At 38.5% G+C, this 26,105-nt stretch overlaps 2 protein-coding genes across 2 annotated transcripts in view; both read left to right on the forward strand.

Annotated features, from left to right (window-relative positions):
* LOC127513227 (B-cell receptor CD22-like) overlaps nucleotides 1-26,105 on the forward strand; it is a 76,590-nt gene that overhangs the window by 48,135 nt on the left and 2,350 nt on the right. The gene's annotated exons all lie outside the window — the stretch shown is intronic.
* Nucleotides 1-26,105, forward strand: part of LOC127513145 (sialoadhesin-like) — a 152,278-nt gene that overhangs the window by 34,640 nt on the left and 91,533 nt on the right. Inside the window, exons 4-7 of the mRNA XM_051894739.1 lie at nucleotides 10,905-11,237; nucleotides 12,556-12,810; nucleotides 23,837-24,169; nucleotides 25,485-25,677. Of these exons, the coding sequence (XP_051750699.1) occupies nucleotides 10,905-11,237; nucleotides 12,556-12,810; nucleotides 23,837-24,169; nucleotides 25,485-25,677 (1,114 nt within the window). The remainder of the gene's footprint in view (nucleotides 1-10,904; nucleotides 11,238-12,555; nucleotides 12,811-23,836; nucleotides 24,170-25,484; nucleotides 25,678-26,105) is intronic.

The following is a 26,105-nucleotide window of genomic DNA, read 5'->3' on the forward strand; positions in this document are numbered from 1 at the left end:
TTGAGAGTTATCTGAATTTTCTGACTTCTGTAACGTGAGGCAGCTAGCAGACGGTCGGTTTAGCCAGTTTGTCTGCTGCTTTCTGACCTGGGCCCCAGTTTGTCATGTTTCAGTTCTAAGACTATGTGCCATATTACTAGAGAGAAGAGCAGCACCATCCCGGGAGGGATGAATACCATCTCTTTTTAACAGGTCAGGTCTGCCCCAAAAACTTTTCCAATTATCTATGAAACCTATATTATTTTGCGGACACCACTTAGACAGCCAGCCATTGAGTGATGATAATCTGCTAACTATCTCATCACTCCGACGAACAGGAAGGGGGCCAGAGCAAATTACTTCTCCTGACATTGTACTTGCGAGTTCACACACCTCTTTAATGTTAATTTTAGTGATCTCCGACTGGCGAAGTCGAACATCATTAGTGCCGACGTGAATAATAATCTTAGAGTATTTACGATTAGCATTAGCCAGCACTTTTAAATTTGCTTTGATGTCAGGTGCTCTGGCTCCCGGCAAACATGTGACTATGGTGGCTGGTGTCTCTATTTTCACGTTCCGTGTAATAGAATCGCCAATAACTAGGGCACTTTCAACAGGATTCTCAGTGGGTGTATCACTGAGTGGGGAGAACCTGTTTGATGTTCTTATTGGAACGGAAGAGTGGTGTTTTTCGCGGCTAGGCCGCCTCACCGTTACCCAAGTGCCCTGCTGCACGGGCTCTACAGCCGGAACCAAACAATGTACAGAGTTCACTAAGCTAGTCGCATCCAAAACAGTATCTGAAGCCCTTGCATTCTTACTATCCTCGATTAAAGTTTGGATGCGTGTCTCTAATTCTGAGATTCTCTCTGTCAGCCTGACTATTTCCCTACATTTATGACATGTAAATCCCTCATCACTGACAGAGAGAGCTATGGTAAACATGTGGCAAATGGAACAGGTAGCAATGCTGGGAGAGGATGACATGACTCACCGTGTTTGTAGACTGATCCGACTTACCACAGCTGTTTGAAGAACGCGTTGAAAAAGGAGCGCGCGAGCGACTGTTAACAAGTTGACAAGCTAGCGCTGCAAATGCAAATGCGTTGTAACAGCGATTTAGATTCAAATATTACAAGCTAGCGACGTCAGATTAGCAGATCCACATTAAACTCTCCTCACTGTATTACTGCTAATATGAAACAACTGAAGCTCCTCAGAAACTGCCCATCATTATCAGCTCATGAACATCATTTCATTATCAATAACATTCTGATTTATTAAACTGTGTATATTGTAATTGAGCTTATAAGAGTTTGCAGAATTATTTTTTTCTTGTAAATCTATATTTTAGCCTGCATTTCACACTTTATGTTTGTGCTTCATAAGCAAATGCATTTTAGGAGAAAACTTGTGCAATTCAAATATTTAAAGTAACATCACAATAACATGTAGTTATACTTTAGTTTCTGCTTCACTGGAGGATTATTAATTGAATTTATGTATGTTAATTTCACAGCTAAGCAGTATTTTCATGTTAAACTCAGTTCAATCTGTATCTGATTGTATTAAAGTCTCAGTTTCTCTGTCATGTCTGACGCTCTGTTGACTGGATTTTATTCTACTGTATCTTTACTGAAGGAACCTAATAATTTTTGTAGTGTTTAAAAGACCGAGATCTCAAATAAACATTTCTCTCATAGCTGCTGTGTATTTTATTATTATAACGTCTTGGTTACGTATGTTCCCTGAAGGAGAGAACAGAGACGTACGTCAGTAGTGAATTGGGATCCCAATTTGTCAGTCACTACTGACGTACGTCGAACGTGACTGACTGAAAGGGAACTGATATTTCATGTGTGTCCAGACTGCCATCTAGAGGATATTAGTAACACTAATAAACATATAGCTTTTATTAAGTAAAAGTAATAAAAGGCCAGCAAACTCTGCTCCTGGAGGGACATGTCCTGCAGAATTTACCTCCACCTGCCTGGAAGTTTCTAGTAATCCTGAAGAGCTTGATTTGCTGGATCAGGTGTGTTGACTCAAGGTTGGAGCTGAACTCTACAGGACTGTTGCCCTCCAGGAACTGAGTTTGAGACTGTAAGGCCCGTCCAGTCGGCCCAACGGCGGTTTCCCACAGGTCGGGGAAGGTTTCTTGCGCGTTCGGTCTTTTCAGTGTGGCAAAGTAGTTTAATTCCAAGTAAACTTTTATCTGACTCCATTTTATTATGACCTCGAATTTACTTTAGAATGTCAACTGATTATTGGTCATTTGTATAATAATTTAGCTCTACATTTGATTATTCTATTTAACTCTTTGCTCTTACTGTACTCGTTCATTCTGATTCTTATAACACTTTGAGTCTCGCACCGGCCGGGTATACGATCTCATATACACAAACTCGTCAGTCTTGGTCATTAGACAGAGGCGGTGACTAATACTTTTAGACGCCGAACCATGCTTGCTTGTTTCCAAAAGTATGTTATTTAGTCCCCATAGATCTGAACACACTGAATTAAAGCAAGACTATATCTAACCAGAGGTCATGACCATTGCCATAGAATGCTGAAAAATAAAAAAAAAAGCTGACCAATCTAACCTTTCTAATGGCAACTTTATATAATCATGCTGTGGTTTTTCCCGTACACTTAGTTAGAATAACATTACAATAATCAGAGGTTGAGGCTCACCCTATTCAGATTGGTCTGACAACCTTATGTTGTTCTGAACGGAAATGGTTCTGAGCCATTATTAACCTACACAGTCTAAGTATACATAACTAATGCCAATGTGTTAGTCGGAGCTCTAAAATATCAGTTGGTGTGCCTCACTGCTCCACCTAAACTGTACTTTAGTCCGTTACTAACCTGAGCGTAGATTTGTGGGATTATGGATTTATAATCTACTAGAGTCAGTAATTTCAGAGTACGTCAGAATAAAGTCAAATATAACAATTTATTAGTCAGGTAAATGTATAATGCCAATTACATAATCAATTCAAAAGATGATCAATACAAAACATCAGATGCTCAGAAACAGAGTAAAAGATGCATACCTGACATTAGGAAAATACACATGGCTGAGTGTCTGAGTGTCTGAAGGACGCTCAGCAATGTGGGCTGATCTGATTACAGAATCGCCCCTGAGCCTCCTGCAACATCTCTTTAAATACTCAGACCAACACAGAAACTTCTTTCAAATGGAAACATGAGTTCACAATGGGAATTTGCATTAATCAGGGTCCTAGACTGAGTATTTTACACCTTTTGGGGACAGAAGGCCATTTGCATGAAAGACCCTGTGAAGGTGGACACCCATTACAGAGATCAAAATATCTCTAAAATCTTAAAACCTTTATTACGTCTGGTTTACTTCTGTGGGAATAAGACCTTTGTACCAGTCGCACTGAGACATTTCAAATGATACCAAACATGTATAATGTTGTATGATAACTGTTCACATTAAACCATATAGATTTTGGGTGAATTTCAGGTCATCTCTGCATGTAGAGAGAAGAGATGGGGGAAGAGAGGGGTGAAGGAAAGGAAATGTAGATTAAGGCAATGCTGAGGTGATTGACTCGGTGTGATTGCGTCTCAGATGGGGATGCTAATTTTGCAAGAGAAAGTTCAAATGTTAATTTCCTTTGTTTTCTCAAAGACGATAAAAAACACGCTATGCTCTCATTGTGTCAATTTGTAAACATGATGTGTGATTGACTGGAACTCACTAAGGTCTGAAGTGGGACGTTTAATTTGGGATATTCCCAGGTCCAACCTCTTCTGGAACGCAGTACATTTAAGTACATCTGAACTAAGTACGTCGCCTTACAAGAACTTTAAAGTTTGCATTAGTAGGCTAGATGAATTTTTTTATAGGCTATTGCTTTTTTAGTTATTTCCCAACAAGTGTCAATAGTGCATAATAATTGTAAGTTTGTTTTATGTTTGATAACTTTTGTGTTTAGATGTTACGTTGATGTTGAAGTGAGTCAAAGCCTTTTTTACAAAAAGAGAAGTCAGCATTGCCCTGTTATAAAATGAGACAAACACAGTTTTCATGAACAGCTCCCTACATAACATGATAGTCCAAGCAACTAATATATTACAATTGTGACAAGATTAAGGGGTTATTGCAATCTCTAAAACAGGAACCAAAAAAAGAATATATATTAAGAGTATATCTTTAGGAGCCGATGCTTGAAACAGGCGGTGAAAGAGGTTTAGATGTTCTAGGCTTATAAAAATAATAATGACGCAAATGAACAAACAAGCAAAGATGACACACGAGTATATTCAAGCCAAAGACAGAATATCCTCCACCATAATGAGTGGACACGCCCCCTTACTGCTGACTGGTTCACTCTCTCTCATCCCCCATCATGAGTGGACACGCCCCTACTGCTGATTGGTTCACTCTCTCTCCTCCCCCATCATGAGTGGACACACCCCCTACTGCTGATTGGTTCACTCTCTCTCCTCCCCCATAATGAGTGGACACGCCCCTTTACTGCTGACTGGTTCACTCTCTCTCCTTCCCCATCATGAGTGGACACACCCCTTACTGCAGACTGGTTCACTCTCTCTCCTCCCCCAAAATGAGTGGACACGCCCCCTTACTGCTTACTGGTTCACTCTCCTCCCCCAAAATGAGTGGACACGCCCCCTTACTGCTTACTGGTTCACTCTCCTCCCCCATAATGAGTGGACATGCCGCCCACTGCTGATTGGTTCACTCTCTCTCCTCCCCCATAATGAGTGGACACGCCCCCTTACTGCTGACTGGTTCACTCTCCTCCCCCATAATGAGTGGACACGCCGCCTACTGCTGATTGGTTCACTCTCTCTGCTCCCCCATAATGAGTGGACACGCCGCCTACTGCTGATTGGTTCACTCTCTCTCCTCCCCCATAATGAGTGGACATGCCGCCTACTGCTGATTGGTTCACTCTCTCTCCTCCCCCATCATGAGTGTACACGCCCCCTACTGCTGATTGGTTCACTCTCTCTCCTCCCCCATAATGAGTGGACACGCCCCTACTGCTGATTGGTTCACTCTCTCTCCTCCCCCATAATGAATGGACACGCCCCCTTACTGCTAACTGGTTCGCTCTCTCTCCTTCCCCATCATGAGTGGACACACCCCCTACTGCTGATTGGTTCACTCTCTCTCCTCCCCCATCATGAGTGTACACGCCCCCAACTGCTGAAATACGCTTCATTTTTTTGACCACCAGATGACAGTAAAGTCAATGGAAGTGCAGAAAATGTTTGAGTAATGAATTAAACTCCTCGATTTTCGGGAGTTATTCAATTAGGGTGATCATTTGTCCTCTTTTAGGACCTAAAAAATGCATCCGGCCAGGATTTCTAAATCGCCCAAAATGTCTGGGATAAAACATTTGCGAATGAAGCAGCGTTTCCATCCAGTGAGCAGAAGAGAACAAAATTTTCACTTCCTGATAAACTGGTGCTATATTTTAATAAGAAAAATGGACGTTTCTGCAGTAGAAGCCACTGTATATAATAATTTTCATATAATAAATTATTTGCGCCTCAGAGGGCGCAGATGAAACACAACAGGACAAAAAGCTGTCATGTTATCTTGCATTCAGATGCCTGGTGTTTGTGAACGCAAACATGTGAGGCGCTTCTGGGAGGGAATTACACAAAACCACTTTAACGACAGACTTTGACATTACAGAATGACCAAAACAGCATTTCAGATGCAGTGAAATGATATCGGTCTGCTGATTGGTCCAGTTATGCCGTCCCATCACAAAGTCACGTGTCTTTGCATCATGAAATTTATTCGGTAAAAGTGTTTCCATCGTAGTTTATGCGCATGTTTTAATGTAGCATGAAAGTTTAACCGACTTAAGTTTGTTTTATGTGCATTTTTAGAATTTATGCTCACAATTTATGCTATACAACGTTAAACACGTCTGGCAAAGACTTTCATGCCTACTTGATTGACATGCCTAACCCCCACCAGTGACTGGTTCACTTTACAATAAGGTTCATTAGTTAAACATTAGTTAGTGCATTAACTAACATGAAATAACCATGAGCAATATATTTGTTACTGTATTTACTAATCTTGGTTAATGTTAGTTAGTGAAAATACAGTTGTTCATTGTTTGTTCATGTTAGTTCACAGTGCATTAACTAATGTTAACAAGATTTTAATAATGTATTAGTAAATGTTGAAATTAAAAATAAAGATTAATAAATGCTGCAGAAGTGCAGTTCATTATTAGTTCATGTTAACTAATGTAATTAACTAATGTTAACTAATGAACCTTATTGTAAAGTGTTACCATTTTTCCTGTATCTGTCGTTGTTCTGGTGTCTGAGTGCTTGTGTTTTCTGTCAGAAACTGGCATTGACCCACTTAAACACAATGTAGTTGCTGATGGTTAAGACTGTGGTACATGTGTGTTTGTCGTCCACCGCTTCATGTGTTAAACAGAGTTTGTGTGAGAAAGAGGAAGTGAAACTAAGAGTGGTAAAGCTTGACCTCTGATGCTGCTCAGACGCTCCTGCAGACATGATGAACATCTTTAACCGTTCTTTCTCAAAGCAAACATCTTTCACATATTCTCTCACAAAGATTTAACAATAATGAGCTCTACAGAGATAAAGATTGTGTTTGACATCTGGAGACATTAACTCTCTTCTCCAGTTGTTCTTGTGTAGTTGAGATGATGGTGACACATCACCAGGAAGAGGAAGACCAATATTTTTAGCTGCATTTTATAGTGTGAAAACTGCTGATGATTTTCTCATTTGGGCGTCGACACTGACACACTGACACTGCAGAGCGGTAAGAACACTTTTCAATGATCCATGAATTATTCTGAAATCATCATGTGCTTTATCTATCAAAATAGAGTTTGTGATGTTGTATAAAGATGATTCTCATAATATCATAATTGTCAGTTTTCTGATTGCAGAAGTCAGTATGGTGTCGTCTCTCATAAAGTCTCTTCCTCTGATCGTAGTGATCATGACTGCGGGTGAGTCTTCAGTTTCACTCACTATACAGATATTTGAACAAAAGATGATTGAGCTCTTCACACTTATAAACTGACATCAGTGTTTTACTGTCAGCTAACATAAAAATAGTCAGAAAGTTATTTGTTGTACATTTGAATCACCTGAAAGCCTCTTCATTTCTCATTTCTGTGTTTCAGCGGTTGATGGTCAGCAGGATTGGGGAGTGAATTACAGCCCTTCATATGTTTGTGCATTAAAGGGATCAACAGTGAAAATATCCTGTACTTTAACACTTCCTCATGGTTATGTGATCAGAACAGCCTTCTGGACCAAACATGTTGGAGAATCACCTGATCTGTGTTCAGATGGAGAGAAGACAGGAAGAGTTCAGTGTCAGACAGAATATAAAAACACTTCCAGCATCACTTTGACGGCTGTAACAGAAGCTGATAAACACGTCTACTACTGCAGATTTACTACAAACATTGAGAGCGGAAAATGGACGGGGGTTCCTGGAGTTCAGCTTGACGTCACAGGTAAAACTAATGAACTCTCAGAAATAGACCACAGAAACACACAAACACACACATCAAACACTTTCTTATGTTACTGAATCTGACGAATGACCTTCTTTATTTGTTGGAACACAAAAGGAGATATTTTTTAAAATGTCCTGATCGCTCTTGTTCATATAATGACAGCAGGCTCCTTCTTCAAGCTTTAAAAAAGGTGCAGAAATGTCTTAAAATCATGTGACTTTTGACTGATATTCAAGTGTTGTGAAGGTGTGCAGTAGAGTTCATCAAGAGACAAAGTAACAAACCAAACTGTAATATCTTATTTAGCACAAATCTTCACTTCGGTCAGGGTGAACTGCTGTTCTCAAACACTCTCATACATGAAAGATCAAGATTTGTACTCAATAATAAACTGCACTGGTTTCTTTTTCATCAAAGCTTGTCGTTTGCCTTCAGATCACTTGAATATACGCACGAGTTTCATACGAGTGTGTTTTGATGCTTTTGTATTCTTTTTAAATCTTGAGGAAGGTCATCATTTAGATCTCATTTTGCTGTTTAACTGAACAAGTGACTTGTATTATCTAAGAGCCATATATTATTGTTATTTATTAGACTCTGAAATGCTTGATTCTGATTGGTCAGTTGCAACATTGTCAGTTATAGAGGGTATGCATTGATGTCACTTTCCCGCAGGAACACGCTCCCTCAGCTGGACTGAGTGGCAAAAGAGCTGCTGCATCACTGGATTTAACAGGGAAAACTGCAAAAACGCGAGTAAAACAAACGATTACACTAAAGGTTCGGCTAGAAAGTGTTTCTTATAACATGTCAAAGAAACCTAATCCATGGATATTGACATGCAGCCAGGAATCATGTTTCCTGACATTTATATGTGCCTGATTTAGACAGCGTGTATGGCGTTGTGTGGGTGAGCGGTTTGCTGATGTCAACGTTGTGGATCGAGTGGCCCATGGTGGCGGTGGGGTTATGGTATGGGCAGGCGTATGTTATGGACAACGAACACAGGTGCATTTTATTGATGGCATTTTGAATCCACAGAGATACCGTGACGAGATCCTGAGGCCCATTGTTGTGCCATTCATCCACGACCATCACCTCATGTTGCAAGGGTCGGTACACAATTCCTGGAAGCTGAAAACATCCCAGTTCTTGCATGGCCAGCATACTCACCGGACATGTCACCCATTGAGCATGTTTGGGATGCTCTGGATCGGCGTATACGACAGCGTGTTCCAGTTCCTGCCAATATCCAGCAACTTCGCACAGCCATTGAAGAGGAGTGGACCAGCATTTCACAGCCCACAATCAACAACCTGATCAACTCTATGCGAAGGAGATGTGTTGCACTGTGTGAGGCTAATGGTGGTCACACCAGATATTGACTGGTTTTCGGACCCCCCCGGACCCCCCAATACAGTAAAACTGCACATTTTAGAGTGGCCTTTTATTGTGGCCAGCCTAAGACACACCTGTGCAATAATCATGTGTCTAATCAGCATCTTCATATGCCACACCTGTGAGGTGGATGGATTATCTCGGCAAAAGAGAAGTGCTCACTAACACAGATTTAGACAGATTTGTGAACAATATTTGAGAGAAATAGGACTTTTGTGTACATAGAAAAAGTCTTAGATCTTTGAGTTCAGCTCATGAAAAATGGGGGCAAAAACAAAAGTGTTGTGTTTATAATTTTGTTCAGTGTATATCGTCATATCGTCCAGCCCTAAAACTTGTATAGTTTTTGTCAGTGTTTATTTAAAAACACCCAATTATGCAGAATATAAGATGGTAAATATTTAATTGATGAGTTGTCAACATAATATATAACAATTCAATATATGAATTTACCCCAAAATCCAACATTTTGACACTAAATGATAACTGCAAAACATGTTTCTCTGCCTGGAGTTTAGTTGTTTTCTGTGAATTGCAGCGATCCATTTGCTTCTTTTTTCTGTAGCTTTCAGCAGTCTGTAAAAATATACCTCCGATTTTGTGTCAGATCTTTTTGTACAGTCCATCACAAAGCTCTTTCCCGGTTTGGATGTGTTGTGTGTGTTTGTCATGGCATTCACGCTGGAAACCATAGTGCCACTCAGTCTTTTTGCCCCTCAGTGGGCGTAACCGCAGTCATAACGGTCGACGGTGACGTCACGTGCACACCCTCTATTCCCCGATAATGTCCGTCGTCAATAGCAACACTGTAATAGTAGACCTACGGTAATATTGTTAAAGTGATTTTCTCATTGCTAGAATGATTGTTTGTTCACTGTAATGGATTATAAGATAATAATCAGTTAAGATTTTAAAACATTTTCTTCTCAAATCAATATTTCATGTCTCCATCATTATTAATGTGGTGTAAAGCTGTGTAATAACTGATATGACTGTACATTATCTAACTTGTTTGTTGGTCTCGGCTCAAAGCCGATCGCTAGGAACTTTTTCTTCACAGAAGCTTGTGTTTAATGAAGTAACAAAATATTTCAACTTAAATCAATATTTTGTGTCTAATTATTTACTTATGTGTCAAGTATCTGTGTAATAAGTGGGATAATGTGGATCCAGCCGGTTGTTATCCCAGAATAATCCCTGACTGTCACACGTCCTGATCATCCTGATGAAGTTTATTTTGCAAAAACAACCGGCTGGATGTACGAGCAGGATGTTTTTTTATCTTTTAATTTTCTCCTTTTGTGTTCTGAAAAAGTTTTGCAGCTTTAGAAAAACAAACCATAAATGATGATAAAAATGACTGATTTTAATTTGTGAACTCTCAAAGCTGACAGTGAATCAGTTGTTGTTGTTGTTCTGTCAGACCTGCAGGTGGAGACACAGCAGAGAGTGAAAGAGGGAGATTCAGTCACTCTGACATGTAAAAGCAGCTGGTCTCTGACTGAACAAACAACATTCATCTGGTACAGAAACTCACAGAGATTCACTAAAGGAATTGTGAAAGTGAATCAGCTTCATCTGTGGTCAGTCAGTCGTTCTGATGCTGGAAACTATCAGTGTGAAATAAGAGTAAATAATGATCATCTGATCTCTCCTGCTGTTTATCTTAATGTTGAATGTGAGTACAAACTGATTCATTAATATTAATTAAATATTTCACACTATATAATTGCGAGAGAACACAAAAGCGTTGAAATATATTTTTTCCTCCCATCTCATATTTTTTCCATCACCATGTCCCTTTAGGCGCTCCGTAGAATATGTCATTTCCTTTCCGAACATAGTATTCGGCTTCAGGCACATCCGTTCTAGACACCAACTGAAATCTCTGATAGTGTGTTACAAAAAGTGTAGAAGAAAATTAAAGATTTCTGTTTGTTGCCGAAATTCTCTTTAATTATTTTCCTCATTTCTGTGTTTCAGCGGTTTATGGTCTGTGGGATCAGGGAGTGAATTACAGTCCTTCATATGTTTGTGCTTTAAAGGGATCAACAGTGAAAATATCCTGTACTTTAACACTTTCTCAGAGTTATAAACTCGTAAAAGCTTTCTGGACCAAACCTGTTGGAGAATCACCTGATCTGTGTTCAGATCCAGAGAAGAGAGGAGGGATTCAGTGTCACAGTGAATATGAACACACTTCCAGCATCACTTTGACGAATGTAACAGAAGCTGATAAACACGTCTACTACTGCAGAATTAGAAATTATTGGAATTATTGGACAGTGATTCCTGGAGCTCGTCTTGATGTCACAGGTACAGTGAACTCCAAGAAATTGACCACAGAAACATTTTTATTATCTTTTGAATAAACTATCATCTGTGCCTCAGAAACATCAAGCTGTTTATTATAACTGCTGTCTGAAGAGCTTGAGTTTAGTGTTTTAATGTGATTATTTCAGTATTATCACATGATTCCAGAAAGCAAGTTTAACTTATCGTCACATAAACCCTGAACTCTCGGTCGATTAACAAACCTTGCTTACTCGAGGTCTGGAGTAAGTTCAGCCAACCCGAACTGAAAAAATGTTTTCATTCTTCCAAATAAAATATTTAGGTTAATGGTTCACATCTAAATTTTATAACTTGAGCCAATGAAAAATAAATTCATATTATTTCTTAAATGATCAGTTTTGTTTTAATTACATCTATATCTTTTTGTTTAGTTAAAAAATAGAATTTAAATTAATTGACTTTCTTCAACAAGAAAATTATACTTTGAGCCAGGTTTTATAAAATAGTTTTCATAGCCAGAAAATATTGTTTAGGGCAAGTTATTTATTTTTCATTGGCTCAAGTTATAAAATATAGATGTGAACCATTAACCTAATTTTTTTTTAATTGGATGAATGAAAACATTTTTTCAGTGCCAGAGTATGAAACTCAGAGTTAACGGTGACCATATGAACACATTCTCAACCTAGAGCGAATCCAAGAGTCACCATGGAAACGGACGTTAAGAAGAAGTGTTCCATAGAACTTCTTTCTTCTTCTTTTGTTTAATGGCAATTTACATTCTAAGTGCATATCGCCACCTACTGGACGGTTATCTTTTAATCTTTCATTAATCATTTTTTTTATTGTTACTGTGAACAAGAATTATATTGTTTGTTTGATGCTAAATATATAAATTAAAAAATAGATGAATTGACCTAAAAAACAGTCTGTGCTTTCAAAGGTAATATGGCTGTATACGTTTTATCTATGATGTGTGAGAAGAGAATAAAAAACAAAAACAACCCCGTTGCTTTATGTTATGTTATAATATATGACTATATGATATATTATTGTGTGAAATCTGTTCTGCTCACTGGAGCCTCATCATGCGCTGAACACCTCTGAAAGAAACTAACCCTGAAACACGAGCTGCTCCAGAGCAGGTTTTGTTCAGAGAGTAAGTTGTTTATGGTTACTTACATACCCTGAAAGTGACCTTTTTGGAACTGAAAGTTGAGGTTATCCGTTTGCTCTGAGTAAACTTACCCGGATATGTTGCAGAACCTGCTTTCTGGAATACTGTCCTGATGTTGTGATGATGACAGTGAATCAGTTGTTGTTGTTGTTGTTCTGTCAGACCTGCAGGTGGAGACACAGCAGAGAGTGAAAGAGGGAGATTCAGTCACTCTGACATGTAAAAGCAGCTGCTCTCTGACTGAACAAACAACATTCATCTGGTACAGAAACACACAGAGATTCACTGAACGAATTGTGAAAGTGAATCAGCTTCATCTGCGGTCAGTCAGTCGTTCTGATGAAGGAAACTATCAGTGTGAAATAAGAGTAAATAATGATCATCTGATCTCTCCTGCTGTTCTTCTTAATGTTGAATGTGAGTACAAACTGATTCATTAATATTAGTGAAATATTTCACAGATTATTCAGAATTTAGTTCAGATTTGTTTGATAAATTCAGGTCCAATCATACAGACTGCATGACATTTTTGTTTATTATACATGATTTGTTCTTATTAATTTATTAATATGCAAAATTAATGTGAAGCATGAATCTGTTCAGTGATTCTTTCTATGAATCCTGGGTTGAAAAATATAATATTGTTTTACTGACTTTGCACCAGTTCAGATGTAGATTTGCACCTTTTTCATCACTTTTGATTTCTACTTACAGATACACTTCAGTAATTGTTAATAATCATAATGGAAGGTCATGGCATTAATCAAATAATTATTTTATTTTCTATTTTACATATATTTCATGTAGATCCTCCACAGAGCGTCTCAGTGTCCATCAGTCCGTCTGGTGAAATAGTGTCAGGAGATTCAGTGACTCTGAACTGCAGCAGTGATTCAAACCCTCCTGCTCTGAACTTCAGCTGGTTTAAGGAGAATGAAACCTCAGCTGTTGGATCTGGACAGAGTTTCAGCATCTCCAGCTTTAGCTCCAGTTTCAGTGGACGCTTCTACTGTGAGGCTCAGAATAAATATGGATCTCAGAGATCAGCGTCTGTTTCTCTCACTGTTAAAGGTATTTTCTATAAACAGACACTCTTTCAGGTTCATCTGTCTCACGTGTGAAATGATCTTCATGATCATCTTGTTTCAGGGGTTCAGAGAGTTGCTCTGCACACAGTTTCTGGGATCGTGGCGGGATGTGGAGGATTGATCTTCATCATCATCATCATCATCATTGTGTTCATAAAGTGAGTGAAGTTTATCTGCACAGATAAAGAAATCTAAAAAAATCAATCTCACATTTAAAGTAAATAGACTCTATTTCAAGCCTTATAAAATGTATTTTAATACATTTTTAATAGTTTTCTGTCTGTTTTCAGGAGGAAGAAGAGGAGAGAAGGTGGAACTGAAGACGTGAATCAAAAGCAGGCGAGTCGACAAACACACTCCTCCATCTACAACTGAAACACAGTGTGATTGTATTGTTGTATTGAACTATGAACACAATAGTGAATATGAAGCAATATAAGTGTAGAAATCTCTCTCTATAGACGGCTGACGCGAGTGACGATACATACACAGCTCTGGATCCAGCGTCCAGAACATCTGCTGACATTTACAGCACAATCACAGTCGGTAAATGTCTCCAACACTTTTTACAGTCAGATTCAGCAGATCCACACATGAACAGGCTGTTTGTTGATCTGTCTCTCACCGTCTGTTCAGTTCAGAGCTCCTGATGACACCTACACGGCTCTTGAGCTTCAGTCCAGATCTTCTGAATATGAGACTCTAGCAGTGACTTCAGCAGATCCACATTAAACTCTCCTCACTGTATTACTGCTAATATGAAACAACTGAAGCTCCTCAGAAACTGCCCATCATTATCAGCTCATGAACATCATTTCATTATCAGTAACATTCTGATTTATTAAACTGTGTATATTGTAATTGAGCTTATAAGAGTTTGCAGAATTATCTTTTTCTTGTAAATCTATATTTTAGCCTGCATTTCACACTTTATGTTTGTGCTTCATAAGCAAATGCATTTTAGGAGAAAACTTGTGCAATTCAAATATTTAAAGTAACATCACAATAACATGTAGTTATACTTTAGTTTCTGCTTCACTGGAGGATTATAAATTGAATTTATGTATGTTAATTTCACAGCTAAGCAGTATTTTCATGTTAAACTCAGTTCAGTCTGTATCTGATTGTATTAAAGTCTCAGTTTCTCTGTCATGTCTGACGCTCTGTTGACTGGATTTTATTCTACTGTATCTTTACTGAAGGAACCTAATAATTTTTGTAGTGTTTAAAAGACTGAGATCTCAAATAAACATTTCTCTCATAGCTGCTGTGTATTTTATTATTATAACGTCTTGGTTACGTATGTTCCCTGAAGGAGAGAACAGAGACGTACGTCAGTAGTGAATTGGGATCCCAATTTGTCAGTCACTACTGACGTACGTCGAACGTGACTGACTGAAAGGGAACTGATATTTCATGTGTGTCCAGACTGCCATCTAGAGGATATTAGTAACACTAATAAACATATAGCTTTTATTAAGTAAAAGTAATAAAAGGCCAGCAAACTCTGCTCCTGGAGGGACATGTCCTGCAGAATTTACCTCCACCTGCCTGGAAGTTTCTAGTAATCCTGAAGAGCTTGATTTGGTGGATCAGGTGTGTTGACTCAAGGTTGGAGCTGAACTCTACAGGACTGTTGCCCTCCAGGAACTGAGTTTGAGACTGTAAGGCCCGTCCAGTCGGCCCAACGGCGGTTTCCCACAGGACGGGGAAGGTTTCTTGCGCGTTCGGTCTTTTCAGTGTGGCAAAGTAGTTTAATTCCAAGTAAACTTTTATCTGACTCCATTTTATTATGACCTCGAATTTACTTTAGAATGTCAACTGATTATTGGTCATTTGTATAATAATTTAGCTCTACATTTGATTATTCTATTTAACTCTTTGCTCTTACTGTACTCGTTCATTCTGATTCTTATAACACTTTGAGTCTCGCACCGGCCGGGTATACGATCTCATATACACAAACTCGTCAGTCTTGGTCATTAGACAGAGGCGGTGACTAATACTTTTAGACGCCGAACCATGCTTGCTTGTTTCTAAAAGTATGTTATTTAGTCCCCATAGATCTGAACACACTGAATTAAAGCAAGACTATATCTAACCAGAGGTCATGACCATTACCATAGAATGCTGAAAAATAGAAAAAAAAGCTGACCAATCTAACCTTTCTAATGGCAACTTTATATAATCATGCTGTGGTTTTTCCCGTACACTTAGTTAGAATAACATTACAATAATCAGAGGTTGAGGCTCACCCTATTCAGATTGGTCTGACAACCCTATGTTGTTCTGAACGGAAATGGTTCTGAGCCATTATTAACCTACACAGTCTAAGTATACATAACTAATGCCAATGTGTTAGTCGGAGCTCTAAAATATCAGTTGGTGTGCCTCACTGCTCCACCTAAACTGTACTTTAGTCCGTTACTAACCTGAGCATAGATTTGTGGGATTATGGATTTATAATCTACTAGAGTCAGTAATTTCAGAGTACGTCAGAATAAAGTCAAATATAACAATTTATTAGTCAGGTAAATGTATAATGCCAATTGCATAATCAATTCAAAAGATGATCAATACAAAACATCAGATGCTCAGAAACAGAGTAAAAGATGCATACCTGACATTAGGAAAATACACATGGCTGAGTGTCTGAGTGTCTGAAGGACGCTCAGCAATGTGGGCTGATCTGATTACAGAATCGCCCCTGAGCCTCCTGCAACATCTCTTTAAATACTCAGACCAACACAGAAACTTCTTTCAAATGGAAACATGAGTTCACAATGGGAATTTGCATTAATCAGGGTCCTAGACTGAGTATTTTACACCTTTTGGGGACAGAAGGCCATTTGCATGAAAGACCCTGTGAAGGTGGACACCCATTACAGAGATCAAAATATCTCTAAAATCTTAAAACCTTTATTACGTCTGGTTTACTTCTGTGGGAATAAGACCTTTGTACCAGTCGCACTGAGACATTTCAAATGATACCAAACATGTATAATGTTGTATGATAACTGTTCACATTAAACCATATAGATTTTGGGTGAATTTCAGGTCATCTCTGCATGTAGAGAGAAGAGATGGGGGAAGAGAGGGGTGAAGGAAAGGAAATGTAGATTAAGGCAATGCTGAGGTGATTGACTCGGTGTGATTGCGTCTCAGATGGGGATGCTAATTTTGCAAGAGAAAGTTCAAATGTTAATTTCCTTTGTTTTCTCAAAGACGATAAAAAACACGCTATGCTCTCATTGTGTCAATTTGTAAACATGATGTGTGATTGACTGGAACTCACTAAGGTCTGAAGTGGGACGTTTAATTTGGGATATTCCCAGGTCCAACCTCTTCTGGAACGCAGTACATTTAAGTACATCTGAACTAAGTACGTCGCCTTACAAGAACTTTAAAGTTTGCATTAGTAGGCTAGATGAATTTTTTTATAGGCTATTGCTTTTTTAGTTATTTCCCAACAAGTGTCAATAGTGCATAATAATTGTAAGTTTGTTTTATGTTTGATAACTTTTGTGTTTAGATGTTACGTTGATGTTGAAGTGAGTCAAAGCCTTTTTTACAAAAAGAGAAGTCAGCATTGCCCTGTTATAAAATGAGACAAACACAGTTTTCATGAACAGCTCCCTACATAACATGATAGTCCAAGCAACTAATATATTACAATTGTGACAAGATTAAGGGGTTATTGCAATCTCTAAAACAGGAACCAAAAAAAGAATATATATTAAGAGTATATCTTTAGGAGCCGATGCTTGAAACAGGCGGTGAAAGAGGTTTAGATGTTCTAGGCTTATAAAAATAATAATGACGCAAATGAACAAACAAGCAAAGATGACACACGAGTATATTCAAGCCAAAGACAGAATATCCTCCACCATAATGAGTGGACACGCCCCCTTACTGCTGACTGGTTCACTCTCTCTCATCCCCCATCATGAGTGGACACGCCCCTACTGCTGATTGGTTCACTCTCTCTCCTCCCCCATCATGAGTGGACACACCCCCTACTGCTGATTGGTTCACTCTCTCTCCTCCCCCATAATGAGTGGACACGCCCCTTTACTGCTGACTGGTTCACTCTCTCTCCTTCCCCATCATGAGTGGACACACCCCTTACTGCAGACTGGTTCACTCTCTCTCCTCCCCCAAAATGAGTGGACACGCCCCCTTACTGCTTACTGGTTCACTCTCCTCCCCCAAAATGAGTGGACACGCCCCCTTACTGCTTACTGGTTCACTCTCCTCCCCCATAATGAGTGGACATGCCGCCCACTGCTGATTGGTTCACTCTCTCTCCTCCCCCATAATGAGTGGACACGCCCCCTTACTGCTGACTGGTTCACTCTCCTCCCCCATAATGAGTGGACACGCCGCCTACTGCTGATTGGTTCACTCTCTCTGCTCCCCCATAATGAGTGGACACGCCGCCTACTGCTGATTGGTTCACTCTCTCTCCTCCCCCATAATGAGTGGACATGCCGCCTACTGCTGATTGGTTCACTCTCTCTCCTCCCCCATCATGAGTGTACACGCCCCCTACTGCTGATTGGTTCACTCTCTCTCCTCCCCCATAATGAGTGGACACGCCCCTACTGCTGATTGGTTCACTCTCTCTCCTCCCCCATAATGAATGGACACGCCCCCTTACTGCTAACTGGTTCGCTCTCTCTCCTTCCCCATCATGAGTGGACACACCCCCTACTGCTGATTGGTTCACTCTCTCTCCTCCCCCATCATGAGTGTACACGCCCCCAACTGCTGAAATACGCTTCATTTTTTTGACCACCAGATGACAGTAAAGTCAATGGAAGTGCAGAAAATGTTTGAGTAATGAATTAAACTCCTCGATTTTCGGGAGTTATTCAATTAGGGTGATCATTTGTCCTCTTTTAGGACCTAAAAAATGCATCCGGCCAGGATTTCTAAATCGCCCAAAATGTCTGGGATAAAACATTTGCGAATGAAGCAGCGTTTCCATCCAGTGAGCAGAAGAGAACAAAATTTTCACTTCCTGATAAACTGGTGCTATATTTTAATAAGAAAAATGGACGTTTCTGCAGTAGAAGCCACTGTATATAATAATTTTCATATAATAAATTATTTGCGCCTCAGAGGGCGCAGATGAAACACAACAGGACAAAAAGCTGTCATGTTATCTTGCATTCAGATGCCTGGTGTTTGTGAACGCAAACATGTGAGGCGCTTCTGGGAGGGAATTACACAAAACCACTTTAACGACAGACTTTGACATTACAGAATGACCAAAACAGCATTTCAGATGCAGTGAAATGATATCGGTCTGCTGATTGGTCCAGTTATGCCGTCCCATCACAAAGTCACGTGTCTTTGCATCATGAAATTTATTCGGTAAAAGTGTTTCCATCGTAGTTTATGCGCATGTTTTAATGTAGCATGAAAGTTTAACCGACTTAAGTTTGTTTTATGTGCATTTTTAGAATTTATGCTCACAATTTATGCTATACAACGTTAAACACGTCTGGCAAAGACTTTCATGCCTACTTGATTGACATGCCTAACCCCCACCAGTGACTGGTTCACTTTACAATAAGGTTCATTAGTTAAACATTAGTTAGTGCATTAACTAACATGAAATAACCATGAGCAATATATTTGTTACTGTATTTACTAATCTTGGTTAATGTTAGTTAGTGAAAATACAGTTGTTCATTGTTTGTTCATGTTAGTTCACAGTGCATTAACTAATGTTAACAAGATTTTAATAATGTATTAGTAAATGTTGAAATTAAAAATAAAGATTAATAAATGCTGCAGAAGTGCAGTTCATTATTAGTTCATGTTAACTAATGTAATTAACTAATGTTAACTAATGAACCTTATTGTAAAGTGTTACCATTTTTCCTGTATCTGTCGTTGTTCTGGTGTCTGAGTGCTTGTGTTTTCTGTCAGAAACTGGCATTGACCCACTTAAACACAATGTAGTTGCTGATGGTTAAGACTGTGGTACATGTGTGTTTGTCGTCCACCGCTTCATGTGTTAAACAGAGTTTGTGTGAGAAAGAGGAAGTGAAACTAAGAGTGGTAAAGCTTGACCTCTGATGCTGCTCAGACGCTCCTGCAGACATGATGAACATCTTTAACCGTTCTTTCTCAAAGCAAACATCTTTCACATATTCTCTCACAAAGATTTAACAATAATGAGCTCTACAGAGATAAAGATTGTGTTTGACATCTGGAGACATTAACTCTCTTCTCCAGTTGTTCTTGTGTAGTTGAGATGATGGTGACACATCACCAGGAAGAGGAAGACCAATATTTTTAGCTGCATTTTATAGTGTGAAAACTGCTGATGATTTTCTCATTTGGGCGTCGACACTGACACACTGACACTGCAGAGCGGTAAGAACACTTTTCAATGATCCATGAATTATTCTGAAATCATCATGTGCTTTATCTATCAAAATAGAGTTTGTGATGTTGTATAAAGATGATTCTCATAATATCATAATTGTCAGTTTTCTGATTGCAGAAGTCAGTATGGTGTCGTCTCTCATAAAGTCTCTTCCTCTGATCGTAGTGATCATGACTGCGGGTGAGTCTTCAGTTTCACTCACTATACAGATATTTGAACAAAAGATGATTGAGCTCTTCACACTTATAAACTGACATCAGTGTTTTACTGTCAGCTAACATAAAAATAGTCAGAAAGTTATTTGTTGTACATTTGAATCACCTGAAAGCCTCTTCATTTCTCATTTCTGTGTTTCAGCGGTTGATGGTCAGCAGGATTGGGGAGTGAATTACAGCCCTTCATATGTTTGTGCATTAAAGGGATCAACAGTGAAAATATCCTGTACTTTAACACTTCCTCATGGTTATGTGATCAGAACAGCCTTCTGGACCAAACATGTTGGAGAATCACCTGATCTGTGTTCAGATGGAGAGAAGACAGGAAGAGTTCAGTGTCAGACAGAATATAAAAACACTTTCAGCATCACTTTGACGGCTGTAACAGAAGCTGATCAACACGTCTACTACTGCAGATTTACTACAAACATTGATGGTGGAAAATGGACGGGGGTTCCTGGAGTTCAGCTTGACGTCACAGGTAAAACTAATGAACTCTCAGAAATAGACCACAGAAACACACAAACACACACATCAAACACTTTCTTATGTTACTGAATCTGACGAATGACCTTCTTTATTTGTTGGAACACAAAAGGAGATATTTTTTCAAATGTCCTGATCGCTCTTGTTCATATAATGACAGCAGGCTCCTTCTTCAAGCTTTAAAAAAGGTGCAGAAATGTCTTAAAATCATGTGACTTTTGACTGATATTCAAGTGTTGTGAAGGTGTGCAGTAGAGTTCATCAAGAGACAAAGTAACAAACCAAACTGTAATATCTTATTTAGCACAAATCTTCACTTCGGTCAGGGTGAACTGCTGTTCTCAAACACTCTCATACATGAAAGATCAAGATTTGTACTCAATAATAAACTGCACTGGTTTCTTTTTCATCAAAGCTTGTCGTTTGCCTTCAGATCACTTGAATATATGCACGAGTTTCATACGAGTGTGTTTTGATGCTTTTGTATTCTTTTTAAATCTTGAGGAAGGTCATCATTCAGATCTCATTTTGCTGTTTAACTGAACAAGTGACTTGTATTATCTTAGAGCCATATATTATTGTTATTTATTAGACTCTGAAATGCTTGATTCTGATTGGTCAGTTGCAACATTATCAGTTATAGAGGGTATGCATTGATGTCACTTTCCCGCGGGAACACGCTCCCTCAGCTGGACTGAGTGGCAAAAGAGCTGCTGCATCACTGGATTTAACAGGGAAAACTGCAAAAACGTGAGTAAAACAAACGATTACACTAAAGGTTCGGCTAGAAAGTGTTTCTTATAACATGTCAAAGAAACCTAATCCATGGATATTGACATGCAGCCAGGAATCATGTTTCCTGACATTTATATGTGCCTGATTTAGACAGCGTGTATGGCGTTGTGTGGGTGAGCGGTTTGCTGATCCTGAGGCCCATTGTTGTGCCATTCATCCACGACCATCACCTCATGTTGCAAGGATCGGTACACAATTCCTGGAAGCTGAAAACATCCCAGTTCTTGCATGGCCAGCATACTCACCGGACATGTCACCCATTGAGCATGTTTGGGATGCTCTGGATCGGCGTATACGACAGCGTGTTCCAGTTCCTGCCAATATCCAGCAACTTCGCACAGCCATTGAAGAGGAGTGGACCAGCATTTCACAGCCCACAATCAACAACCTGATCAACTCTATGCGAAGGAGATGTGTTGCACTGTGTGAGGCTAATGGTGGTCACACCAGATATTGACTGGTTTTCGGACCCCCCCGGACCCCCCAATACAGTAAAACTGCACATTTTAGAGTGGTCTTTTATTGTGGCCAGCCTAAGACACACCTGTGCAATAATCATGTGTCTAATCAGCATCTTCATATGCCACACCTGTGAGGTGGATGGATTATCTCGGCAAAGGAGAAGTGCTCACTAACACAGATTTAGACAGATTTGTGAACAATATTTGAGAGAAATAGGACTTTTGTGTACATAGAAAAAGTCTTAGATCTTTGAGTTCAGCTCATGAAAAATGGGGGCAAAAACAAAAGTGTTGTGTTTATAATTTTGTTCAGTGTATATCGTCATATCGTCCAGCCCTAAAACTTGTATAGTTTTTGTCAGTGTTTATTTAAAAACACCCAATTATGCAGAATATAAGATGGTAAATATTTAATTGATGAGTTGTCAACATAATATATAACAATTCAATATATGAATTTACCCCAAAATCCAACATTTTGACACTAAATGATAACTGCAAAACATGTTTCTCTGCCTGGAGTTCAGTTGTTTTCTGTGAATTGCAGCGATCCATTTGCTTCTTTTTTCTGTAGCTTTCGGCAGTCTGTAAAAATATACCTCAGATTTTGTGTCAGATCTTTTTGTACAGTCCATCACAAAACTCTTTCCCGGTTTGGATGTGTTGTGTGTGTTTGTCATGGCATTCACGCTGGAAACTATAGTGCCACTCAGTCTTTTTGCCCCTCAGTGGGCGTAACCGCAGTCATAACGGTCGACGGTGACGTCACGTGCACACCCTCTATTCCCCGATAATGTCCGTCGTCAATAGCAACACTGTAATAGTAGACCTACGATAATAATGTTGAAGTGATTTTCTCATTGCTAGAATGATTGTTTGTTCACTGTAATGGATTATAAGATAATAATCAGTTAAGATTTTAAAACATTTTCTTCTCAAATCAATATTTCATGTCTCCATCATTATTAATGTGGTGTAAAGCTGTGTAATAACTGATATGACTGTACATTATCTAACTTGTGTGTTGGTCTCGGCTCAAAGCCGATCGCTAGGAACTTTTTCTTCACAGAAGCTTGTGTTTAATGAAGTAACAAAATATTTCAACTTAAATCAATATTTTGTGTCTAATTATTTACTTATGTGTCAAGTATCTGTGTAATAAGTGGGATAATGTGGATCCAGCCGGTTGTTATCCCAGAATAATCCCTGACTGTCACACGTCCTGATCATCCTGATGAAGTTTATTTTGCAAAAACAACCGGCTGGATGTACGAGCAGGATGTTTTTTTATCTTTTAATTTTCTCCTTTTGTGTTCTGAAAAAGTTTTGCAGCTTTAGAAAAACAAACCATAAATGATGATAAAAATGACTGATTTTAATTTGTGAACTCTCAAAGCTGACAGTGAATCAGTTGTTGTTGTTGTTGTTCTGTCAGACCTGCAGGTGGAGACACAGCAGAGAGTGAAAGAGGGAGATTCAGTCACTCTGACATGTAAAAGCAGCTGGTCTCTGACTGAACAAACAACATTCATCTGGTACAGAAACTCACAGAGATTCACTAAAGGAATTGTGAAAGTGAATCAGCTTCATCTGTGGTCAGTCAGATATCGTGATGAAGGAAACTATCAGTGTGAAATAAGAGTAAATAATGTTCATCTGATCTCTCCTGCTGTTTATCTTAATGTTGAATGTGAGTACAAACTGATTCATTAATATTAATTAAATATTTCACACTATATAATTGCGAGAGAACACAAAAGCGTTGAAATATATTTTTTCCTCCCGTCTCATATTTTTTCCATCACCATGTCCCTTTAGGCGCTCCGTAGAATATGTCATTTCCTTTCCGAACATAGTATTCGGCTTCAGGCACATCCGTTCTAGACACCAACTGAAATCTCTGATAGTGTGTTACAAAAAGTGTAGAAGAAAATTAAAGATTTCTGTTTGTTGCCGAAATTCTCTTTAATTATTTTCCTCATTTCTGTGTTTCAGCGGTTTATGGTCTGTGGGATCAGGGAGTGAATTACAGTCCTTCATATGTTTGTGCTTTAAAGGGATCAACAGTGAAAATATCCTGTACTTTAACATATCCTCAGAGTTATAAACTCGTAAAAGCTTTCTGGACCAAACCTGTTGGAGAATCACCTGATCTGTGTTCAGATCCAGAGAAGAGAGGAGGGATTCAGTGTCACAGTGAATATGAACACACTTCCAGCATCACTTTGATGAATGTAACAGAAGCTGATAAACACGTCTACTACTGCAGAATTAGAAATTATTGGAATTATTGGACAGTGATTCCTGGAGCTCTTCTTGATGTCACAGGTACAGTGAACTCCAAGAAATTGACCGCAGAAACATTTTTATTATCTTTTGAATAAACTATCATCTGTGCCTCAGAAACATCAAGCTGTTTATTATAACTGCTGTCTGAAGAGCTTGAGTTTAGTGTTTTAATGTGATTATTTCAGTATTATCACATGATTCCAGAAAGCAAGTTTAACTTATCGTCACATAAACCCTGAACTCTCGGTCGATTAACAAACCTTGCTTACTCGAGGTCTGGAGTAAGTTCAGCCAACCCGCACTGAAAAAATGTTTTCATTCTTCCAAATAAAATATTTAGGTTAATGGTTCACATCTAAATTTTATAACTTGAGCCAATGAAAAATAAATTCATATTATTTCTTAAATGATCAGTTTTGTTTTAATTACATCTATATCTTTTTGTTTAGTTAAAAAATAGAATTTAAATTAATTGACTTTCTTCAACAAGAAAATTATACTTTGAGCCAGGTTTTATAAAATAGTTTTCATAGCCAGAAAATATTGTTTAGGGCAAGTTATTTATTTTTAATTGGCTCAAGTTATAAAATATAGATGTGAACCATTAACCTAATTTTTTTTTTTAATTGGATGAATGAAAACATTTTTTCAGTGCAGAGTATGAAACTCAGAGTTAACGGTGACCATATGAACACATTCTCAACCTAGAGCGAATCCAAGAGTCACCATGGAAACGGACGTTAAGAAGAAGTGTTCCATAGAACTTCTTTCTTCTTCTTTTGTTTAATGGCAATTTACATTCTAAGTGCATATCGCCACCTACTGGACGGTTATCTTTTAATCTTTCATTAATCATTTTTTTTATTGTTACTGTGAACAAGAATTATATTGTTTGTTTGATGCTAAATATATAAATTAAAAAATAGATGAATTGACCTAAAAAAACAGTCTGTGCTTTCAAAGGTAATATGGCTGTATACGTTTTATCTATGATGTGTGAGAAGAGAATAAAAAACAAAAACAACCCCGTTGCTTTATGTTATGTTATAATATATGACTATATGATATATTATTGTGTGAAATCTGTTCACTGGAGCCTCATCATGCGCTGAACACCTCTGAAAGAAACTAACCCTGAAACACGAGCTGCTCCAGAGCAGGTTTTGTTCAGAGAGTAAGTTGTTTATGGTTACTTACATACCCTGAAAGTGACCTTTTTGGAACTGAAAGTTGAGGTTATCCGTTTACTCTGAGTAAACTTACCCGGATATGTTGCAGAACCTGCTTTCTGGAATACTGTCCTGATGTTGTGATGATGACAGTGAATCAGTTGTTGTTGTTGTTGTTCTGTCAGACCTGCAGGTGGAGACACAGCAGAGAGTGAAAGAGGGAGATTCATTCACTCTGACATGTAAAAGCAGCTGCTCTCTGACTGAACAAACAACATTCATCTGGTACAGAAACACACAGAGATTCACTGAAGGAATTGTGAAAGTGAATCAGCTTCATCTGCGGTCAGTCAGTCGTTCTGATGAAGGAAACTATCAGTGTGAAATAAGAGTAAATAATGATCATCTGATCTCTCCTGCTGTTTATCTTAATGTTGAATGTGAGTACAAACTGATTCATTAATATTAGTGAAATATTTCACAGATTATTCAGAATTTAGTTCAGATTTGTTTGATAAATTCAGGCCCAATCATACAGACTTTAATGACATTTTTGTTTATTATACATGATTTATTCTTATTAATTTATTAATATGCAAAATTAATGTAAAGCATGAATCTGTTTAGTGATTCTTTCTATGAATCCTGGGTTGAAAAATGTAATATTGTTTTATTGACTTTGCACCAGTTCAGATGTAGATTTGCACCTTTTTCATCACTTTTGATTTCTACTTACAGATACACTTCAGTAATTGTTAATAATGATTATGGAAGGTCATGGCATTAATAAAATAATTATTTTCTGT

This window comes from Ctenopharyngodon idella, chromosome 1 (genome assembly GCF_019924925.1).
Source record: "Ctenopharyngodon idella isolate HZGC_01 chromosome 1, HZGC01, whole genome shotgun sequence".
NCBI lineage: Eukaryota > Metazoa > Chordata > Actinopteri > Cypriniformes > Xenocyprididae > Ctenopharyngodon > Ctenopharyngodon idella.